This window comes from Nicotiana sylvestris, chromosome 2 (assembly GCF_000393655.2).
Source record: "Nicotiana sylvestris chromosome 2, ASM39365v2, whole genome shotgun sequence".
In the NCBI taxonomy this organism is placed as follows: Eukaryota; Viridiplantae; Streptophyta; class Magnoliopsida; order Solanales; family Solanaceae; genus Nicotiana; species Nicotiana sylvestris.
The window spans coordinates 13,252,627-13,275,904 of record NC_091058.1 but is presented as its reverse complement, the minus strand read 5'-3'; the positions used below and the strand labels follow the sequence as shown (position 1 = coordinate 13,275,904).

The window sequence follows — 23,278 nt, the reverse complement described above, 5'->3', positions numbered from 1 at the left end:
CAGAAAAGAATGATTCGGAGATTGGCAAGCAGGTTTTTCTTTAGTGGAGGAGTGCTGTACAAAAGAACTCCAGATCTCGAGTTGTTGAGATGTACAGATGCAAGATAGGCCACAACTATCATAACCGAGGTACATTCCGGAGTTTGTGGACCGCATATGAGTGGGTACATTCTAGCAAAAAAGATTCTCCGAGCAGGTTATTATTGGCTCACGATGGAGCGGGATTGTATCAGTTTTGTGCGTAAGCGTCATCAATGCCAAGTGCATGGAGATTTGATTCATTCTCCACCATCATAATTACATACGATGTCCGCACCATGGCCTTTTGTTGTATGGGGCATAGATGTTATTGGGCCGATTGATCCAGCGGCGTTAAATGGGCACATGTTTATTTTGGTAGCTATAGATTATTTTACCAAATGGGTGGAAGCTAAGACGTTCAAGTCTGTGACTAAGAAAGCTGTAGTCGACTTCTTGCATTCAAATATCATCTGTCGGTTTGGGATTCCAAAGGTAATCATCACAGATAATGGGGCTAATCTTAATAGTCATTTGATGAAGGAGACATGTGAGCAGTTTAAGATTACTCATAGGCATTCTACTCCATACCGTCCCAAGGCAAATGGTGCGGTTGAAACAACTAATAAGAATGTAAAGAAAATACTCCGGAAGATGGTTGAAGGATCTAGACAGTGGCACGAGGAATATCTGTTTGTATTTGGCATATCTTAAAGATTGAAATGAGGAAGGCGTTTTATCCTGCTATCCAAACACTCTTATCCCTTGTTATCCCCTTTTGAGCCTTACTTATTTTTCATATCCCTCTTTCGGAATCAACGACACTATCAGGGAACACAGGTGCCGAACATAAAAGAAATAAGAGAAAAACAAAAGAAAGAAAAACAAAAGGAAAAGACATAAGAGAAAAACAAAGGAAAAGAAAGAGAAAGGAAAGCAAAAGAAAAGAAAGAAGAGAAAAACAAAGGAAAAGGAAAAGAAAGAAAAGGAAAAGAAAAGAAAGGGAAAGAAAAGGAAAGAAAGAAAAACACAACAACAAAAGTTAATTACGATACAGTGAACTACGTTTGACTTGATCCCGAAAGGGTACATAGGCAACCTTACTCCGAGGTTCAATCATACCAAAATAGAAATCCAAAAATCCCCAAGCAAGAAACTGGGGCAGAAGTTGTGATTTTTGTGAAAAATTGGATTTCGAAAGATGTAATTTAAACCCATTCGAATTGTTTTGAGCCTTTTATACCTTTCTTTCTAACCCAATCCCAAATCCTACATTACGGTTCAAAGAAAGACCTTTTGATCAATTTCTAAGAAATGCCAGGTCGAGCAGGTAGCGGTAATTCGTATCAGTGGCAACACTCTGGTTCAAGCAAGAAAGAACAAAAGTAAAAATGAGAGAGTCTTATTGGTGAAAACCTTCACGGGCACCGTAAGGCGATGAGAGCTGAGAGAAAATAAAATGAGAGAGTCTTAGTGGTGAAAACCTTCACGGGCACCTCAAGGCGAAAGTGAGTTGAGGGATGGCAAACTGAGAAAGGTCTGTTGATGGAAACCGTTGCGTGGTACTGCAGGAAAACAAGGTTAAGGTCTGGGTAATTCAAACCATTGATGGAAGTTCTGAGCAACAAAGTATGGCAATCGAAAGTTGGTTATTTGGACAAATTGGGCCGATCAATCCAAAATGCATGTCATAAACCATTGGTACCAGATGTCTCGCTCAAATAAGTTTCTTTTCCTTCTTTTTTAAAACATCCATCTGGTTTTGGATTCTTCTTATCCTTGACTAAAAACCATCGCATTTCATTTTCTTTTGAGGGTTTTATTTAGCTGAGGTGTTTCAGTACTAGTCTTGGTCAATGCAAGCAGAAAGGACTTCAAAGCTCACTACTGGTTTCTAGAATTGTAAAGCACAACGTGGTCAGAGCATGTCAAAAACAACTTGATGCCAAGTGGAATACAGGGAATTAACGGAAGTTTCATCGGTGAAATGATTGGGGAATGTCATGGAAAAGGCAAAAGCTTAAACAAAAGGTCAGAAAAATGAAATAACAGCGTGGGTGTAAAACATCTAGGTCGCCGGATGTTGGGAAATTTAAAAGTTGGTCAGAAAGTCAAGCGGTTCAGGGACAGTGCGTGGAAGGCAGTCAACACAAAGCAAGGCAGTGGAAGGAATTTTCAGCAAGAAGGCCATCAACTAACCACTGTTTTAAACTGACAAAATTTTCTTTGATTGTAACAGGGGCAGAAAGTTAGCCGTTGAGAAGGAATTCTCCAAGAAGGAAAAACAAGCAGTAATCAGGTTTGATCGCAAAGTGCGGTTTGATTCAATACAAGTTTATTTTGAAATCAGGAGTCCGCCTGGAGAATAGAGACATACAATTTAATTTTAGCAATCAGGAGTCCGCCTGGAGAATAGAGACATACAATTTAATTTTAGCAATCAGGAGTCCGCCTGGAGAATAGAGACATACAATTTAATTTTAGCAATCAGGAGTCCGCCTGGAGAATAGAGACATACAATTTAATTTTAGCAATCAGGAGTCCGCCTGGAGAATAGAGACATACAATTTAATTTTAGCAATCAGGAGTCCGCCTGGAGAATAGAGACATACAATTTAATTTTAGCAATCAGGAGTCCGCCTGGAGAATAGAGACATACAATTTAATTTTAGCAATCAGGAGTCCGCCTGGAGAATAGAGACATACAATTTAATTTTAGCAATCAGGAGTCCGCCTGGAGAATAGAGACATACAATTTAATTTTAGCAATCAGGAGTCCGCCTGGAGAATAGAGACATACAATTTAATTTTAGCAATCAGGAGTCCGCCTGGAGAATAGAGACATACAATTTAATTTTAGCAATCAGGAGCCCGCCTGGATAATAGAGGAGTAGTTTCAAATTTAAGTTCAACAGTCAGGAGCCCGCCTGGAAGATGGAGGTGTTAAATATTTTAAGTAGTCGAAATCAGGAGCCCGCCTGGAGAACAGAGGTGATATAATTCAATTTTAGTTTTCAATCAATATCTTTGTCTATTTTGAAGTCAGGAGCCCGACTGAAGAATAGAGGCATGCAATTCAAGTTTCGGAGGTCAGGAGTCCGCCTAGAGAATAGAGGTATTATAATTCAAGTTTTAGTTTTTAAAATCTCAGCCAGTAACATGTGCTCAGTTTTCAAACTGGGGCGGAAAGTTTTCGTTGTTGTATTTGCGTTGTGAAGTCAGGAGCCCGCCTGGATAACAGAGGAATACATACAGTTCAAGTTTCAGAAGTTGGGAGTCCGCCCAGGGGAATAGCAATAGGGGATTTTATCGAGAAAGAACAAGACAACAAGGCAACAAGGAAGTACGAGAGCAAGTTTGAAGAATTTAGATAGGATTTTTAAAATTCATAGAGCATAGTTAGTTTAGCTTCTTTTATCTTTGACATGGTGTAATAAGGGAGGTCAACAAGCAGTAACAGCAGCAAGCACAGTGCAATCACAGTTCCTGGTAGTCCCAGCTACCAGACATTCCTGAACTACACTAACCTGATTCCTGTTTAGCCCAGGATATGTAGGCAACCTCTGAAGCAGGACGCGGTCAAACTTTTCAAAAATGCTTCACACGGAATTTTCAAACGGGCAAAAATCGCTCGTATTTGCTCACTTATCTTTGCCCGAAAACCTTTCGTGTTTCCGAGCAAAGAGGAGCAGTTGTGAGCACGTGATTTTTGCCCTAAATATGATTATTCCCAAAATCCCAAACAAAATAATTTTTCTTTATTTTTTACAATTTTTGTGCATTTTGATGTCATTTTCTGATAATTGTTGCATTCTATTTGCGCATGTTAATTCTTATAAAGTACAAAAATATGTATTTTTGCATTTAAGTTTTAGTATCAATTAAGGGTTAATTTGTTTTAAAACAAAACATGAAAATCACAAAAATCAGTTCACTTTCTCATTTTAATGATTTTTATTATGAATTTGTCATGAAATAGTTTTTAAACAATTTTAGGCATTAGTCAGTTTTAGTTTTGAAGTATATTAGGACTTTATTTTAATTGTTGCAATTCTATAAAATCAGAAAAAATAATTACAAAATTACAAAGTGGAAAACAAATAGATAAAATGAAATAAAAAAAGGAAGGAAATTGAAATGAGAAGCAAAGGGCTGACCAATTTTGGGCCAAATCAAAAGAAATTTTCAGGCCCAAACGCCTTAAACCCGTTGCAAACCAGTCCAGCCCAAACCCCCAACCCGGTCCGGTCCCTAGTAAGTCCAAACGACGTCGTTTCCCCAGCATTTAACCACGACCGTTGGATCTCATCAATCCAACGGTCCGGATCTAACTAGGATGTTTGGTATATAAATGTCCGAAATTTCCCCCTACCCCATTTGCCTCATCTTCCTCACCCCACCTATCCTCTCAAACCCTAAATCCGCGCCGCCCCTAAATCCTTCGCCGGCGGTGAACGCCACCTACCCCGTTCAAACCCAGATTAACACCACAGATCCCCCATGAATCCCTCTTTCCACTCCCGTTATTAGTTTTTCTCTAATGTTGCCGGAGCTCGTCGAATCTTCGATTGTAGTTTCTGGTCAAATCGAAGGTTTATCCAAACCAGCCCAAAATCACACCACACATTCCCCGGCCTTCCCTCAACACTAATCCATGTTTATTTTCCTTCAAATCACTGTGAAATGGCTCGAATCTTAGATCTAAGAATTTTTGGCCAAAACCCTAAACCAAAATCTTTGTGATTTTGAACTATAGTATCCTTAACCATGTGTTCTCTTGTAAGAACACATGGTTAGGGATGTTACACGTCAAAAATCTGAAAGGATTCAGACGTTAGTGACTGGCCGGAGTTCCTCGTGCTTCTGTGAGTTTTTCATGTTTCTTTTTACTCGCATGGTTGAAGTTTTAGTTACCGTTTTTGTTTCATTAAGTGTTCTATTAATTTTATGATTTATTTGTATTGGTATAGTTCTGTCAATTACTGTTAGTTCTGAATTTGATATTTGAATGGTCGATTGTGAGTTTATTGGTTAAGAATTAGTTTAATTTCATTTAACGTTGAGCATGTTAGCTTAAGCCCTGCTCTGATTGATCCTAGTTTCTGGTTTGTCTTAGTTTGATTAAGTTGGTGTATTTGAGCAATTGGGATTGGTTAGTTTAATTAGTTGATTTCTGAGTGCTAATTAATCAATTTCAGTTAGTTTTAGATTAAATTAAGGGATTGGTTATAGCTGTTAAGGATGAGGGTAGGATCAGTAACTTAGAGAAGCCTTCAGGGGTAGTCTGCATATGGAAAAGGGTAGTTCTGATAGGAATAGTAATTTCAAAGTATATGAAAGGGCAGTATAGGTATTGTATGGGTAGAAGAATACCCTAGGGCCTTCTAGAATAGGATTTTAGTGCACATTTCAGCACAATAGGGGTGTTTACTTGTTTAGCAAGTCAAGAATAGAGGGACTAATTTGAAATAAGGGAGGGACTAAAAAAAAGAAGCCCTAAAATCTGATCTATTCTCTTTGGTTGCCTATATAAGGGCATTAAATGCCTTGGGAAAGGGGGTTCTTCTTCTTCCTTCAGCTCTAAGCTCGAAAATCCCCACAAAAGGCTCTCCTCCCTACTTTCAATTCCAGTTAGTAGGTCCATTCCAGTATTCAAAAAATAAAAACATCAAAAAATGAAGAAATCAAAAACAATCTTACAGTTTCATTATTAGTTTTGGATTTCAGTTGGGTTTTGGGTTTAGCAGTATTGCAGAGGTGCTTAGGTTCAGCTGTGAGGGCTAGGAGTGCATTTGAAGTGTGTGTTGAATTGATCTGTGGAGGCCGTTTGTATTTCTGGTTTTCAAAAGCAGTTCCTGGCATGTTCTGTGGTATATATTGTTGAGGTTGTTGTTGTTGCTATTCAAAGTAGCCGACTCCTTTCCTTCTCATATTTTCATTTATCCAGGTACACAATTGTACCCATGATGAATGTGAGCTCAAATAGGCAGAAATGAATTATTTGAAGAATGAATACATGCAGAACTGAGTTCTGATTTAGCTAACTTCCAGATCTAAGTATTCAGTGTTCAATTCATGGATATTGTTTAAAGTTTTGCTTGCTTTAGTGCTAAATGGACTATATGAACTGTTATATTTTAGAGTCATGTGAATACTATGAAGTGAACACCAGTGTTAGTAGATTACATGATAGATTGATAGCAATGTTGGCATGAATTGATTCAGAAATAGCTCGTTTGCTTCATGTTATTGAGATTGTGTTTATAGCTTGGTTTTACCTTGATGATGTCTAAGAAACTCACCAGAATGTCATTAGATGAATTAGCCTGTATATGAAGTGGGAATTCAATTGTAACTTCCTTCTAAGTTAAGTAGATATGTACTATTTCCCCTTGGCTGATTATTGAATACTTGCAATAGCTTAGAGATAATTTCAAAGGGTTGTCGGGGTAAGCAAATCAAAGCCTCGCTGGGCTCAACGATAAGCCATCTCAGGCTGTTACGCGAACAACCTTCATGAGTTTGGGCTTCTCAAGGGATTCGATCCCAGGTGCTGAAGTCTGTCGCCTGGGCCTCCCTTTCGTTTGCCTGACCCAAATTTTGGGCCATTTCTGAGGCCCATCAGTGGTCCAGTCCATTGTAGAAGTTGGGCCACTGGACTTTATTTAGTTTACATATAATTAAGTTCTACTTTTAGGGATATTTGATCATTAGAAAATTGTAAGTTACTTTCAAAATGGTTTTTTTTATGTTAGAAATGAACTTCGCTCAACACAAATCACGTATGCGGGCTGTCAACAATTGGTTATTAAAACGATTAAAATTTGGGATGGCCATTTAGCAAATTCTATGGTTTTCCCCAAAATAATATTGCGTTAGAATCTTTAGACGCGATTTAATTAAATTACTTTCTTAAAATCGGGTGCGCATTGATGCGACCCAAATCCAAATCTCGACAAAGTCGAAATGTGTCGATAACCACGGGTGCATTGATTGCAACGTGGTTCGAAACGCATTTTCACGACGTCGCAAGTCTTTTAAAATAAATAATGATAAAGCAGTGTAAAATTAATAAAAGGCACATAAGCTAGCATGTATTAAGATTAGATACAATAAAATACAATAGTTAAGCGACCGTGCTAGAACCACGGAGCCCGGGAATGCCTAACACCTTCTCCCGGGTTAACAGAATTCCTTACTTGGATTTCTGGTTCGCAGATTGTTAACAAAGTCATAAATTTCCTCGGTTCGGGATTCAACCGGTGACTTGGGACACCATTAATCTCTCAAGTGGTGACTCTGAATAATTAATAATTAAATCCCGTTCCGATTGTCCTTTAATTGGAAAAACTCCTTTACGCCCTTGCGGGTGTAGGTAGAAAAAGGAGGTGTGACAAACGTTTAGTGAGGACTCTTAGTCCCCGACCTGCTAGCGCATAGATACGATTCTGGTTACCACCTGAACTGGACCTTCTACCTCTGCCTCGACTTCTACCAGTCGAATACTAAGACTCACGCCCTGAAGGGTGCACAGACATAGCTGGTCATGTTGTTGAATCTGCTGGTTGTGCCATACCCTCTGAATCTCTATTTGGGCAATCTCACATCATATGCCCTGGACATCCATATGTATAATAAGCATCAGAACTGGCTCGACATTGGCCCAAGTGTCCTCTACCGCAGATGGCACACCATGGCGGAAACAGCCCTGTCTGCCTCGAACCTCATTGTCGCTGCAAACTTGACGCTTGAGAGCTCTCACCTGGTCCTGATTGAGTATAACGGTCATACCTGTAACCCTGTAGTTGAGGTGGCGGAGGTCTTGGTGGCCGTTCGAAGTACTGGGGCATGTAACTACCTTGAGACTGCTCCTTAGACCTGGCAAATCTCATCCTCTTACCGTGCCCTAACTCAGTCCTCTCCGTACTCTACTGCCGATGCCTACCCCTCTCTATATTCTGGGCAAATGCCTGAATCCGGGAGATATCCATACTATCTTGCAATGCAGCGGTGGCGCACGCCTCGGTCAACTCTGGGGCCAACCCTGCTATAAACCTGTGGATTCTATCTCGCATAGTAGCAACTATGGATGGTGCATATCTGGCCAATGAGTCAAAACGGAGACTATATTCTCGAACACTCATATTGCCCTGCTTGAGGGCTAGAAATTGATCGAGTCAGGCTGTCGGATCTCTCGTGGTAAGTATTGGTCAAGGAAAGCATCTGAAAAATTCTCCCAAATAGCAGGAGGTGCATCACGTCCCCTGGACCTTTCCCATCCCTCATATCAAAGGATGACTATATCTCGTAGTTAAAAAGCTACTAACTCAACCGCCTCTTTCTCTGCGGCATGCATAACCGGAAAAATCCTATGAAGTTGATCTATGAATCTTGCGAGTCCTCCCTCTGGTCTGTCCCCGTGAACTCTAGGGGATTCAAAGCAATAAACTCTCGGACCCTTGAACTCTCAGATCCCTCAGAAGGTCCTGCACTAGCGGATACCCTAGCCTGTTGTTGGGTAGCTACCAACTATGCCAACAAATGCACCGCACTTCTCAAGTCCTAATCTGATGGAAGCGGAGGGGGAACTTGATATACGGTCTCCCTAGGAATCTCCTCGGGTGGTGGAGGAGCCGGTAATCGCTGGGTAGGGGTCTCTCCCTGCGACTCCGATTAGGCCCCATCTGCTGGGGGTACCCTGCTAGTCCCCTCACCTATTGTTGTTTCTCTCCCCTGGCTAGTCGTAGTCTTCCTAGTTACCGTCATTTGTGCATGCAAACGTCAACACGTAAGTTTAACTCAAATTTCCTATAACTCAGTGCTACAACACGATTTAGATTTGAAAGAATGGTAACCAACTCTTAAATGTCATGTAGTCCCCTGCTTATATAATGTGGTGCACCACACATCTATAAAGAAGACCCTACTAGATACGGCTTGTAGACTCCCTAGGACAGGACTGCTCTGATACCACTTTTTTCACGCCCCAAGCTTAGGGGCAAGACTGGCACTCAGTGCCTTACCTATCCTTGTGTATCACTTGCGACTAAGAGTGTTTTTGTATATCACTTGCGACTAAGAGTCTCTAAACATGTAATGTCATACTTTGGCCATGGGCGTGCGATGAAAAATATAAAAACTAAATAGAGACTAATGCTGACTAAATGTCAACATAAGGCTGGGCCAGCAAGGCCGTCATAATTACTACAACTGACAAGCCAACAAGATATACATACAGGGCCTACAGGCCCAACATACTGCTCTAACTGACAGAATATGTCTACAAGCCTCTACTAATAGATGTACTGTGATCGGAATAGGGCCTCGACATACCCATATCCAATCTATATATATACACAAAATGCATACCAAAACTTCTAGACCCGACAACTCCGAAGGACGGGGAGCTTACCGATAAAGCTGAACTCGGGCAAACACCTATTGGGGAGGTCTACCCGTCTGTCTATCTGAACCTGCGCGCATGAAATGCAGCGCCCCCAGAAAGGGACGTTAGTACGAAATAATGTACCGAGTATGTAAGGCAATATACTGAAGCTGAAACTGAACTGATAATATAATAACTGACAGCAACTGGGGATCAAAGATAATTTGAGGATATGCTCATCAGCTGATACTGACTCAACTCTCTCAATATAGTGAGTAAAATAGTTGTCCGGCCCTATAAGGCCCGGTATATGTACATATCTGCTTTACCGTAGTAGGCTCGCTCATAGGCGCTCTGCCGTACTAGGCTTTGTATCTCGACCAACTGGGCTCGCTCATAGGCGCTCGGCCACACAGGCTCGGTATATAACTTACCATCTGATTAGAGGTTGCCCAATAGGGGTCTGCCCATCAATTATAGCTCGATGGTAATGAAAATACTTTTAATACTATATATATGTAAATTTTCTGCTCTCTTGACTGGAAGAAGAAAATACTCAATTGAATATGAAGTCCCAATAAGGAGAATATTGTAACTTACAAAACTAGGAAAATATACGTAATTTGCAAGACTAGCCAAATATACGTAAATTCCCGGATATGAATTTTTCTTTATGGCTCATTAACAATGTGTAATGACAAGATCATGCAAAATGAAATAAGGTCTTAACCTTAACATACCCGGAATAGAAAAAATATGTATGATATCCTTGAAAAAAATTACACCGTACTTCATTAAAACCGCAAAATTCCTACATTGCTAAGATTCTAAAAATTCTCGTGGGTTTGTTAAAATTACAGAAACCATGTTGTATTACGTTGCCTTCTTCAATTGTCAGAAAGTCACGTTCTTCCTTGGTTTTGAAAGATTGAAAATGATTTTTCAAAGTTTTGTTTGAAAGATTTGAGAAATGACTTTAAAGATTTGAAACATAACTACTGTTCTTAGCACTTTGAAGAATGAGTTTTAAAGTTTTGAAGCATAACTAACGTTCTATCTTATCTTGAAACCTTTTTGAAAATCAAATTACATAGTGTATTTTAGTCTTTAATTGAAAGATTTTGATTAGGCAAAGTCTTGGAATGACACCTTAGCAAAGAATGATATTAGTCATTCCTTTAAACATGGCTAGCTGCCACGTGGGGTTGTGATAGGATATTTAATCCTTATCCACTTATTAGTTAACTAGGTAATGTTCGGTTACCCGGTAATTAATCAATTACCCGCATAATTTAAAAATTATCACAAATTACTTAAAATTCTACTTATTTTTAATATACTTTATACCTTATACTATCGTGGTCATATGGTACCTTGCATGGTACTAGTTTATATTATCGGGTATTATTACTTGATCCGTATTTTATCCCAAATTGGTCATTTTCAACGAAACTCGTTTTCTCTAATTAGTGCATCCTTTATCCTTCATGACACTGATTTATCGCTTGTTATAAATCGCGTAAATACATTAACATCAAGATGATCTCACCCCCGAGTCTACGTCAATTAACTGAAGACGAAACTTTAACGTACGAAAAACGCGAGATGTAACAATATTTTTCTCATCAACTCATTTTTCTCCAATTGGAGGGAAATAACTTGAGTGTTTAACGTACATTTTCTAAAACTCCTTCTCAATCTTCCCCACCATAAAAAAGTACTTTCTGCTCTCCAACCAAACACTAGAAACTATTTTGCAGAAAATATTTTCCACTCACCAATCAAACAAGGGAAATAAGTGATAAAACCACTCATTTTTCAGGAAAACATTTTCCTTCATACCAAACACACCCTAAATCTCCTCTTATTTTAGTACTAGCGGGGAGCTAACTTGAGTGTTTAACGCAATGCCCTCTTTTTGTGCTCAATTTGGAGAGAAAAAATTGTACACTTGAATGAAGTTTATTTGATTGCTAATTGTATTTTAAACCATCCTGAATGGGTCTGCCTGATTATGCTTTAGTTAAATTGATGGCGCCATTAGGCTCATTTTGGCTCAGTCGAAGAAAGAGTTTGATTCACATTTCCAATGTCAAACTATTTTAAATTGAATTTCATCAGAGCATATTAACTTATTTTTCATAATCTTTGCCTAACAGCTAGAGGAGGGGTTGAAGCACGAATTGTAAAAGAAATTAGTAGAGAAACTACTAACAATGTGTTCTCAGCAAAACCATTTTATAATATAAAGTTAATTTGTACTAGATTGATCAAGCTTCTATTGGATTAACACATGCAAGAACAATTCAGCAATGAAGGTTTTGATTTCATAGAAGAAGAAGGAAGAAGAACGAGCTACAAGCTCTCATTTTCAGTTAAGCACAGTAGTAATCGACTTAGTCCTTTTATAGACCAAGTTAGTTATTACTCTTACTAACACCGCTAAGTCTCTGTAATTACACATTAGTCCTAATAACTAATTAACCTCTAATTTGTTAACTTCACATCCCCCCAAGCTGGAGGGTGAAAAACATTGAACAATCCTAGCTTGGATATTAGGTCTCTATGTTGTTCAGCTCCTAACCCTTTAGTCATCACATCTGCAAGCTGCTCCTTAGTAGAAATATATTGAGGTGCAATTAATTCCTCTTTGATTTTTTCTCTCACAAAGTGGCAGTCATTCTCTATATGTTTTGTTCTCTCATGGTAGACTGGATTGGTTGCAATTTGCATAGCTGCTTTGCTATCACAGTGCAACAACACTGGCTCTTTTACAGTCAATCCCAGCTCCTTCAGCAAGCCCACTAACCAAACCAACTCTGAAGTCACTGCTGCTATGCTTCTATATTCTGCTTCAGCAGAGCTCCTGCTCACAGTTGGCTGCTTTTTTGACTTCCATGAGATCAGTAATTCTCCTACTTTTATTACATAACCAGTCACAGACCTTCTTGTATTTGGGCAAGCTGCCCAATATGCATCACAATAAGCCGTGATTTCTTCTATTGCTCCTTTCTTTAACAGCAATCCCATTCCTGATGATCCTTTTTATATATCTAACTACCCTCAATGCAGCATCCAAATGTGATTGCTTTGGATTCTACATAAATTGGCTTAAGACTTGGACAACAAAATAAATGTCTGGTCTTGTAATGGTGAGGTAGATATGCTTCCCTATCAGTTTCTGATAGCTTACAATGTCCTGCAGCTCTCCATCTCCCTTAACTTCTGCATGCTTGTCATACTCAACAGTTGTCAATCTGAGATTCTGTTCTAATGGTGAACTAGATGGTTTTGCACCACTCAGCCCCACTTCTGAGATTAGTTGAAGTGCATACTTCCTTTGATTAAGCACAACTCCTTTGTCTGATCTCATGAGCTCAATTCCTAGGAAGTATCTTAGCTCACCTAAATATTTCAGCTTGAAATGCTTGTGTAGGGTTGCCTTTGCTTCTTCCACCAATGTGTTGTTGCTGCTAGTAATTAGTAAATTATCCACATATACAAGGATGATCACCAAGTCTGCATCTGTCTTGTTTGTGAATAGGGAATGATCATAGGCACTTTGCAAATATCCTTCACCTATCAATGCATCAGTCAGCTTGATATTCCACTACCTTGATGCCTGTTTAAGACCATAAAGGGACTTGAGTAGCCTACAAATCTTAGACTCCCCCTGCCTATAGAATCCCTGAGGCAAGGCCATGCACAACTCCTCATATAAATCACCTTGTAAGAAGGCATTGTTAACATCCATTTGAGATAAAATCCAGCCTTTAGAAACTGCTAGATTGATCACAGTTCTGACTATTACCATCTTGGCAACAAGTGAAAAAATCTCATGATAGTCCAAACCTTCCTGCTGTGTATATCCTTTTGCCACCAGCCTGGTTTTAAACCTCTCTACTTCACCATTAGTTTTGTGTTTGATTTTATACACCCACTTTGAGCCAATAGTTTGCTTTCCTGGAGGAAGATCTACTACCTCCCATCTTTTGTTTTCTTCTAGTGCCAAAATTTCCTATTGCATTGCTTCTATCCACCTACCATATTATGTTGCTTACTGGAAACTTTTTGGTTCCACTTGGGCTGGGAATGAACTTAGATAACATTTGTAGTGCTCTGAAAGATGATTATAGCTCACATAGTCTGCAACTAAATAGAGACAGTGTCCTCTTAGTTTACAAGTAGTCATATAATCTTTGAGCCGCACTGCTGGTCTTGGTGTTCTTGTAGATTTCCTGATCTCTGTAGGTTATTACACAATTGATGGCACTTGTACAGATAGCTCTTCTGCATGTTCCTGATGCTGCACTTCCTCATGTTCTTGTTGTTGTGAGGTACTTTGTTCATTCCTCTCATCTGAATTAAGTATTTCCATGTCATTTGTTGTCTCATTTAGTAGAGTATATCTGGTGGCACATAAGGAGTGGAAGTGTCTGTCTCAGCTTCAATTCCCAGATCATCATCAACTATAAGTGTTGAAATAGGCTGATCTTTTGTGACTGTTGGAAGATCAGGAATGAATAAGTTCTCAGGATGATAAGGTAAGGTCTTAAAAGGGAATATGTTTTCTCTAAAACTTACATCCCTGCTCACTAAGAACTTATTGGACTCCAGATTATACAACTTATATCCTTTTTGCACTTCAGAGTAGTCAATGAACACTGACTTCAAGGTTCTTGCTGCAAACTTGTCCCCTCTTGGCAGTATGCTAACATAACACAGACATCCAAACACTCTAAGATGATCTATCTTTGGTGTTTTCCCATAAAGTTTTTCATATGGAGATTTTCCATTTAACACTGTTGTGGGCAGCTTATTGATTAAGTAGACTGCAGTCTTGACACAGTCCCCCCAAAATCTAGTAGGTATGTTACTTTGAAATTTCAATGATCTTGTCACCTCCAATATGTGTCTATGCTTCCTCTCTACTACTCCATTTTGTTGTGGAGTATAGGGACAACTACTTTTATATACTATTCCCAAGGATACAAGTAATTCATTGCAGTTTTTATTGAAAAACTCTCTACCATTATCAGACCTCAACACTTTTATAGAAGCATTAAACTGATTCTTCACAAGGGAAAAAAAATCCTTCAGCATTACTATTACTTCACATTTAGAATGCAACAAACAAATCCAAGTATATCTACTATAGTCATCTACTATGGTTACAATACGTTGCTGTTTTGTATGGTCCTTAGACATCTACATGCACAGGCTGAAAAATGTGATCAGATTGGTGACTACTAGTAGGAAACTTTAGTCTACTTTGCTTAGCCAATGGGCAAATCTCACAATACATCTGCACATCTTTATTCACTTTATTCTTCAAGTCTGGCAAACATTGCAATGAATTTATAGAGGCATGCCCCATCCTTTGATGTCGCAATTATGCACTTATTTCTTCCTTCTTGACTGATCCAGCTACTATTTCATCTTCTTCACTCCTGATTATGTACAACGCTTCATCTACTCTACCAATACCCAGTACTCTACCATTATAAAGCTCCTAAAACACACAAAAACCAGGGTAGAAACAGGCTGAACAACATAAATCTCTAATCAGTTTAGACACTGAAATGAGATTGAATTTGAATTCAGGTACATGTAGGACATTCCTAATCTTCTGCACTCCTAGTATTGTTGCATCACTTGTGTGTACTATTTTTGACCTGCCTCCTATGGGTATTTGAACTCCTCTACTATTTCCTTTGTTGATTCTCCTAAATTTGTCTAAAACTTCTTTACAAAAGGTAATATGGTGTGATGCTCCTGAATCTACTATCCAATCATATGATTTTGCATTAGATAGCAGTGACTTTATACCTGTCATATTTGTTGAGCTTGATGTATTGTTGGAGCTTCCTTCGATGGATGTTTTTGTCAACAGGCTCACCAAGTGCTTGTACTGATCCTCAGTCATGTAGTTTCCTTGTGGTTGTTCATTCATTGTTACTTCTTTCTCTCCATTAACATTGTTAGCATATGTTTTTGTAGGAAACTGATTCTTTTTCTTACTTTTGAAATCTGCAGGGTATCCAACTATTTTGTAGCAATTCTCTTTCAAATGCCCTTTGTATCCACAGTGTTCACAAATCATACCTATTTTCTTCCCTTTCATGAACTGATTTCCTTTCCCTGCTAACATAGTCATTGCTTCCTATTTGTTTCAACTACTCCTAATTCCCTCAGACTTTCTTCTTGCACTACAAAAGCATAGGCTTGATTCACAGTAAGAACTGGCTTTTTAGCAACAGTGCACTCCTCACATGGCTATAACTCTCATTTAACCCCATTAAAAACTGTAAAAGTCTTTGTCCCACTAGGTGATCTACATATGGACGTGATTCTTCACAATCACATGAGGGTAAAGGTGCTAGGATATCTAACTCATTCCATAAAGTCTTTCAACCTTGAGAAATAAGAAGTCACAGAATCTGTACCTTGTTTGAGAGCAGTAATATCTGCAGAAATTTGGTAAATTCTAGTTAGATCATTTTTGTCAAACCTTTCCTTGAACTCGTCCAAGATCTTTCTCGCACTTGAAGCGTACATGATGCTCGACACCAACTCTGCTGCTACAGTGCTGCCGAGCCATGAGACGACCACTGCGTTACATCTCTCCCATTGCACTGCCAATTCACCTTTGTACGAAGTTTTTTGACAAGTTCCATCCACAAAACCTAATTTGTTCTTCACTAGGAGAGCCACTCTCATAGATCTACTCCATAGGGCATAATTTTCTGGCCTTATGAGTTTGAGAGCTATCAAGGTTGTTCCCGGTGAATCTAAATCCTTTAGGTATAGTGGATGATTGTGAGGAGGCTTCTCAATTTCATCGTCCGCATTGTTGCACCTTCTCAAGTTCTGAAATTAACTGTTTTCAGATCTCTTCGGATAACAACTCTAGTTGATCGATGGTGGCTCTGATACCAAGTTAATTTGTACTAGATTGATCAAGCTTCTATTGGATTAACACATGCAAGAACAATTCAGCAGTAGAGGCTTTGATTTCATAGAAGAAGAAGGAAGATGAACGAGCTACAAGCTCTCATTTTCAGTTAAGCACAGTAATAACCGACTTAGTCCTTTTATAGACCAAGTTGGTTATTACTCTTACTAACACCCCTAAGTCTCTGTAATTACACATTAGTCCTAATAACTAATTAACCTCTAATTTGTTAACTTCACATATAATGCCAAAGATAAGCCGCTGAAACTGCTACATTCTTTTTGGCTAATTGTTTTGTTTAAAGGGTAGGCTATAAGATTCATAAAATAAAAATAAAAATTCTGGAATAGTAACAACTCTCTTATTTTTCCACCAAGCTACACTAGTTGTAAGTGCAAATGTTTCAGCACTTGTTCATCTAAGTATTAACTCAATTCAGTTTTTGGTTCAACAACAACAACAACCTAGTAAAATTTCACTAGTGGGGTCTGGGAAAGGTATTGTGTACGCAGACCTTACCCCTACCCCGGGAGTAGAGATGTTGTTTCCGAAAGACCCTGGGCTCAAGAAAATAAAAGGAGACAATATTAGCATCACCACATAAATCATTGAAAAATAGGAACAACACGAAATCCAGAAGAAAGATGCAAAGCAAAAGCGATAGCTAGTAAATAGGTCATACACTGTAAAGCGAAATAGTAAGACACAACATTGCCACTAGCTATCTTAGACAAAACCCTACCAGACTAGTCTCACAAAGGTACGAAGTATGGCAAGATTCAACTACCTACTAACTTACAACCCTTATACTCGACCTCCACATCTTCCTATCAAGTGTTATGTCCTCGGAAATTTGAAGTCTCGCCATATCCTGTCTGAATTAAGGAAATTTGGTTCCTTAAAGGGTCGTTTGGTATGAGGTATAAGAATATATAGGGGTGGTATAAAAATTTAATACTACCTTAATACTATGTTTGGTTAGAAAACCAGGTATAAGTTATCCCAGTGTTAATTTTAACACCGGGATAACTTATACCTTATAGAGGATGAGGTAATTAGCACCGATATAACTTATATCTTCTTCTTAGAAATTATGGAGTTGTCATTCTTAATACAACATACCAAACAGTGAATAAACAACAATTCCAACATAACTAATCTCAGCATAACTTATACCGACATAACTTATACCGACATAACTTATACCGACATAACTTATACTGGCATAACTTATACCGGCATAATCCATATTCCAACCAAACGACCCCTAAGTGTGTATATATATGTACTAGCAATAGCCATTATTTGTTGTATGCTCAGTTACCAAATAAGTTTAAGCTTTTATTGAACTAGCATTACATATCATACAATCACTTTGATTTCCTATCTAATATGTCTAACAAAACAAAACAGGATGAAACTGTAGCACAATAAAATTACAAACGTAAACAGAAAACAAGTGAAAAAAAAGGTAGTAAAACAAAATGGAGTAGGTTTATTTGAGAATTGCACACAGAGAGTAATGAAAAAGTAGTAGCTAGCTTTATCGCAGGTGTTTGTGTAATTGTATTTTGGACTAAGGAGAGGGGTTCTTCTTCTGCTGAGATGAAGAAGTGGCAGCTGGAGGAACTCCGGGGAAACCAGGTGTGGGTTGGAATGGAAAAGGAGGGAAGAGTGAGCGAGGCGGTGGTGGAGACGGCGTTAAACCAGGTATCAGTGGTGGGAAGAGCGGAGGGATCACAGGTGGAAAAAGTGAAGGTGGCGGTGGTGGTGGAGATGGAGTTAAACCAGGTATGAGTGGTGGGATAAGTGGAGGAAATAGTGAAGGTGGAGGGCTTGGAGGTGAAGGAATAATTGGAGGAATTATTGAAGGTGGAGGAGAAGGGAATAAGGGAGGAAATATTGAAGGAGGAGGGGAAGGGATAATTGGAGGAATAATAGAAGGTGGAGGTAAAAACGGGTTAGGAGGAAGAATTGAAGGTGGTGGAAGAAGTGGATTTGGAGGCAAAGGAAGTCCTCCTCCTATTGGATTGAAAAATCTTGGCTGAGCTGCAGCTTCAGATTGAGAGTAGTGTTTGTTAGCATCTTTAGAAACTGGTGGTATTGGAAGTCCTAATCCTGGAAGATTTGGCAAAGGAGGGAGCAGCGGCAAAGGCGGTAGCCTGGGAAGAGGTGGAAGTAAAGTACTTGGCGCTGGTGGATCTTGAATTGGTGGGTAAAATGTAGGATCATTAGGATTTGAAATTGCAGATTTTTGAGGATCTGTTAGTTTCTTTTTGGAACTTTGGATGCTTGGCTTTTGGCTACAAAGATCTGGTTGGTTGAGAGGTTTGAATGTGAAGAAACCAGCAGAGAAGATGTGAGTCCCTTGTTTTCTTGACTTGAGATGAAGAGAAGATGAAGTTGCTGTCGACGCCACAGCACAATACGGGTCGCTGCTCTTAATCAGCTTCACAGAACATCCCTTGATTTTCTTGACATGTTTGCTTACAGAGATGGGAAGGTCTACACTGAATTTTCCATGCTCATTCGTTTTCACTTCCTTGTAAAAACTTGATCTTCTGGCTGAGTCTGCACATTCTACTGCAACAGTAGCACCTGAAAACAGAGATTTAAATGCACATTAATGAACTGAAAAAATTAGGAAGGGGAATCTTGGCGTAACTGGTAAAGTTGTTGACATGTGACCGAGAGGTCACGGGTTCGAGCAGTGGAAATAGCCTATTGCAAAAATGCAGGGTAAGGCTACGTACGATAACCTTCCCCGACCTCGCGCATAACAGGAGCTTAGTGCACGCACCGGGCTGCCCTTTTAATGAACTGAAAAATTATAGCTCAGGTGAGACCCGAGAAAGATTAATAGTTACGAATTTTGACAAGAATGATGAACCTGAAATGAAATGACTAGCTCCCGAGAATTGCTGCTGGAAGCAGGTATCACAGAAAACAGTTCCCTCAATTACTGCAGTTGGGTGATGTTTATGCCTAGTAGTCCTTCCTTGTGTAGTCGAAAAGTTATGGAATGTGACACCAAGAAATAGAAGTACAATCCAAACCCAAGATATTCTGCTTTTCATCATGTTTTGGATTGTATAAAAGTTTTCAGTTTTCAAGATCAGAAAAAACCATATGGATTCTCAGTTTGTAAAATAGAGAATTCAAGTCATTTGCTTGGCTTTCTAGTTAGAAAGGTTGATAGTGTATTGTGGGATGTTGAGACAGGAAAATGAGGAGTCTTTGACATTTATTTATAAGGGTAGTGGCTAAGCCCTCTTTATTTCATTCATGCTGAGACCAGTGAACTGCAAACTAGCAAGAGTAATTTCACTCGTTTACTTACTATGACCAAACAGAGACAAGAAAACGAGAAAGTTTTTGAGACAGATAAGCAGAAATAAAGTATTAATTGAAAAGGTTGCTGACTTTCTTGTTCTCTTTGGAACATAAGGGAGTTTGTTTTTTAGTTGGTAAGAAATGAAAAATACAACGAAGAGACAGTTGGGGTCCCAGTTGGTTCACGAGACCTCTGTAGCAGCCACAATATCTGGACACCTTGTGAACTTGTGAACAAAAAGAGTTGTCCATTGTCTTTGCCAAGCAGTAGTTATAGAATAGGAACAAGAGGGAGGGTCATCCATATGTATGATATTGAGCTCTCGCTTAGACACGGTTCAAGGATTTAAACTCTATGCGTTCAACTTTAAGGTTTTAATATTGAACCCGTTATATTTTTAAAGTTATGGGTTAATATCTATTATTTTTGCAATTTTAACAAATTTTTATTTCATGTCGAAAGTTATGGCTTAGATTGATCATTACTATACTACATCCGCCCTTGCTTTCGCTTATCCACACTTTTAGGTTGGTCATGACCACGAGAATGATGCCTATTTTAATTTTTACAGTTAAGAAATTAACTCTTCCTTTTACTGACAATGGAATTTCAGAAAGTCTCACAACCTGTAAAGACGGTTGTATATATATATATATATATATAGTGTGTGTGTGTGTGAAAAGTCATGAAATTTCGTACCTAATTTTAAAAGTATAATGAGTTTAGAAGAACATTAAGGCTCGTTTGGTATGAGGGATAATGAATAATTAATCTCCGGATTAGTTATCTCGGGATTATAGTATTTTTTTTATCCTTGTAGAAAAGTAGAATAACTAATCCGGGGATAATTAATCCCAGGATAATTAATTTTGGAATAACTTCTTTCCAACCAAACGACCCCTAAAAAGTTGAACCTATCAAATTTAAATTATAATATGTCTCTAACAAGATGACTAAAAACCCCACCCAACCTAGAGGCACAGATGAGGTACTTTACAACTGAAGAATCGACGCCGGTTTGTTAAACCTTTTTAACACTTCTTATCTCCACAAAACTATTAGCAGAATCTCGTAAAAATAGCACGGACTAACCAATTTTCGGACTGGTCATTCAAAAATAGTCAGCATTTGCAAAGTCATTGAAAAATAGCCATTGTTTTGTTGTAACACGGAAAGTTCCAGCATAATATACTGAAGATCGATGCACCTGTGTATGATATTCCAGCATATTATGCTGGAACTCCAACACGCAGAAAGTTCCAGCATAATATACTAGAGATTGAAGCACCTGTGTATGAACTTCTAGGATATTATATCAGACCGGTATATTATACTGGAACTCCAGTACATTATGCTGGAATTCCAGTATATTATGCTGAAGTATTTTTTGAATTTTGAACAGTATTTTCATTCAAATTTATCTTTAGGCTAAATTTCGATTATTTTTGAAAATGTGGCTATTTTTGTAAATAAGACTAATTTTGAATTTCTCTCCGGAATCTCGTAAACATCAGATAAGTGAGATTAATAACCAAATACATGCATGACTTCTTTGGGGTTTGGCACTGGTTGATAATAATCTTTCAGAGGAAAAATAAAGTAACATAATTGGCACGAGAGGTTTCCCTAACAACACTGCCTGAGCAGTGTCGCAATAATGATTTAGTAATTTGTGGTGCAATAATTTCAATGACAGTGACATGATTATTCTCTTTACCATATAGTAATTAATTGGGAGCTGAAATTGATGCTTTTGTCGCACGTGATCTTACTCTTTCTCTTCACGGGTTGTAATAAGAAAATGGAGGTCGTCAATCTTTTTGGCAGAAGGTATACTATTCTTCCTATTTGTCTTCAGGCCAAGAGCCCGTAATACCTTATACCGTATTCAGACAAAACAAATGGATGCCTCTGATTCCATCAAGGCAATTCAAAACTTTGGAATTAATTGGATGGGGGCATGTCGGAGCTAGGTTTGAAGTTTGGGTTCTGAATTGACACCGAACACGTAAATCTCTTATTTAATGGGTTTACAATTAAATATTTATATATATAAATATAAATTTTTATAACAAATACAAGTTTGAACAAAAATTATTGAATTTGTCCGAACCCGTAGCTAGTACTCGGCCTCCGCCTCTGGGCCATGTTAGGACACATCACTAATTTTTTTGAGAAAAAACCCAAATCTCAATAATAAAGGAAAGATCGTTGTGGATTAAGTTATGAGCAGAGGCGGATGCAATGTGAGAGTTACGGGTTCAATTGAACCCATAATTTTCAACACGGAGTAGAAATTTATCTGTAAAAATTCATTAAAATTGTAAAAACAATAGATTTGAACCAATAACTTTAAATATATAATGGGTTCAATATTAAAAATCTTAAAAATTGAACCCAAAAAATTTAAATTCTGAATTCGCCACTGGTTATGAGTCCCAGTTTAAGTACTATTATTTCTTGGTTCAGGTGTGACTTGTGATTGCTCATGATTTGGCTGATTCTGTGTTTGCTTATGAACGTCAAAGTTGCATGGCAGACTTATTAAAATGAAACCAAATTCCCTTTCTTTCTCCTTTGTAGTTTAAGCCTTTAGTTCATGTACGTATAATCAGAGGCGGATCAAGGATTTGTGCGCAGCGGGGCACCACTATTAATATAGATATGTCAGCTAATAACGATAAAATTTGACGTGTTAACTCCTTAAAAACTTAGTGACTTTGAGTAAGTGATCGAAAGTACATTAAAAAATATCAAAAATTTAGTCTAATAAGATCACGATTGAAAGTCTGTAAAGCAGAAGTCTCAGTCGTTATCGTTAAATCGATGGATATCTGCTACTTTGCCGAAATGATCCTTAAAGGCAGAAGCTTTTTTGGAGTTTTTTTAAGTACTGTTTTTGGGGAAAATTGAATTACTTATTTTTATACATGTAAAGAGACTGGTAATGCTTATAAACTTAGTTATCATGATAAAGAAGATGATTGACTTCTTGCTAATGAAATAACTTATCCCCTTCTAATTTCCTTTAGTATTTGTTTATGTCTCTCTATTACCTTTTTGATGTTTAGAAGGATATTTCTCAAAAAGCGTTTGAGACTATTTTATGTAGAAGTTGACTACTATGTACTAGTGCTAAATAATTATTCATGAACTTAGAAAACATAAAGGGAAAAAAAAACCAAGGTAGAGCACTAAATACAGGAGATACCAATCTATCTTGAATTGAAAGAGGAAAAAAATTGAATGAAAAGAAGCTGGTGATGGGTCTCGAACCCTGGTCAAGTGGAGACAAATGCAGGTACTAAACCAGCGAAGCCAGTCCTTCTTTTGTGTTTAGGGGGCACATCAAAATTATTTAAGGGGTCCTTGTCGTATATACAAATATATATACATGGTTTTTGCCGAGGCTAACGGGTTTCAGTGACCCCTCTATTGTCCATGTAGGTTCGCCTCTGCGTATATCCAAGTGTGATTGTATATGTTACACCCCACAGTTTTTCCCTTCCACGAAAGTAGAAATAAATACGGCTTTTAAGAACAACCAATCGACTGACGACACGTTATGGGAACAAAGGTGATGCGT

At 38.3% G+C, this 23,278-nt stretch overlaps 1 protein-coding gene across 1 annotated transcript; it reads right to left on the bottom strand.

Annotated features, from left to right (window-relative positions):
• Window positions 1-17,678: 17,678 nt before the first annotated feature.
• On the bottom strand, window positions 17,679-19,668 carry LOC104249170 (vegetative cell wall protein gp1). Its single transcript, XM_009805545.2, has 2 exons — window positions 19,249-19,668; window positions 17,679-18,956 (listed from the first exon to the last, which is right to left on the bottom strand). Exons 1-2 carry the CDS (start codon window positions 19,436-19,438, stop codon window positions 17,935-17,937), a joined length of 1,212 nt encoding a protein of 403 aa, XP_009803847.1. The 5' UTR covers window positions 19,439-19,668; the 3' UTR covers window positions 17,679-17,934.
• Between the last annotated feature and the right edge of the window lie 3,610 nt (window positions 19,669-23,278).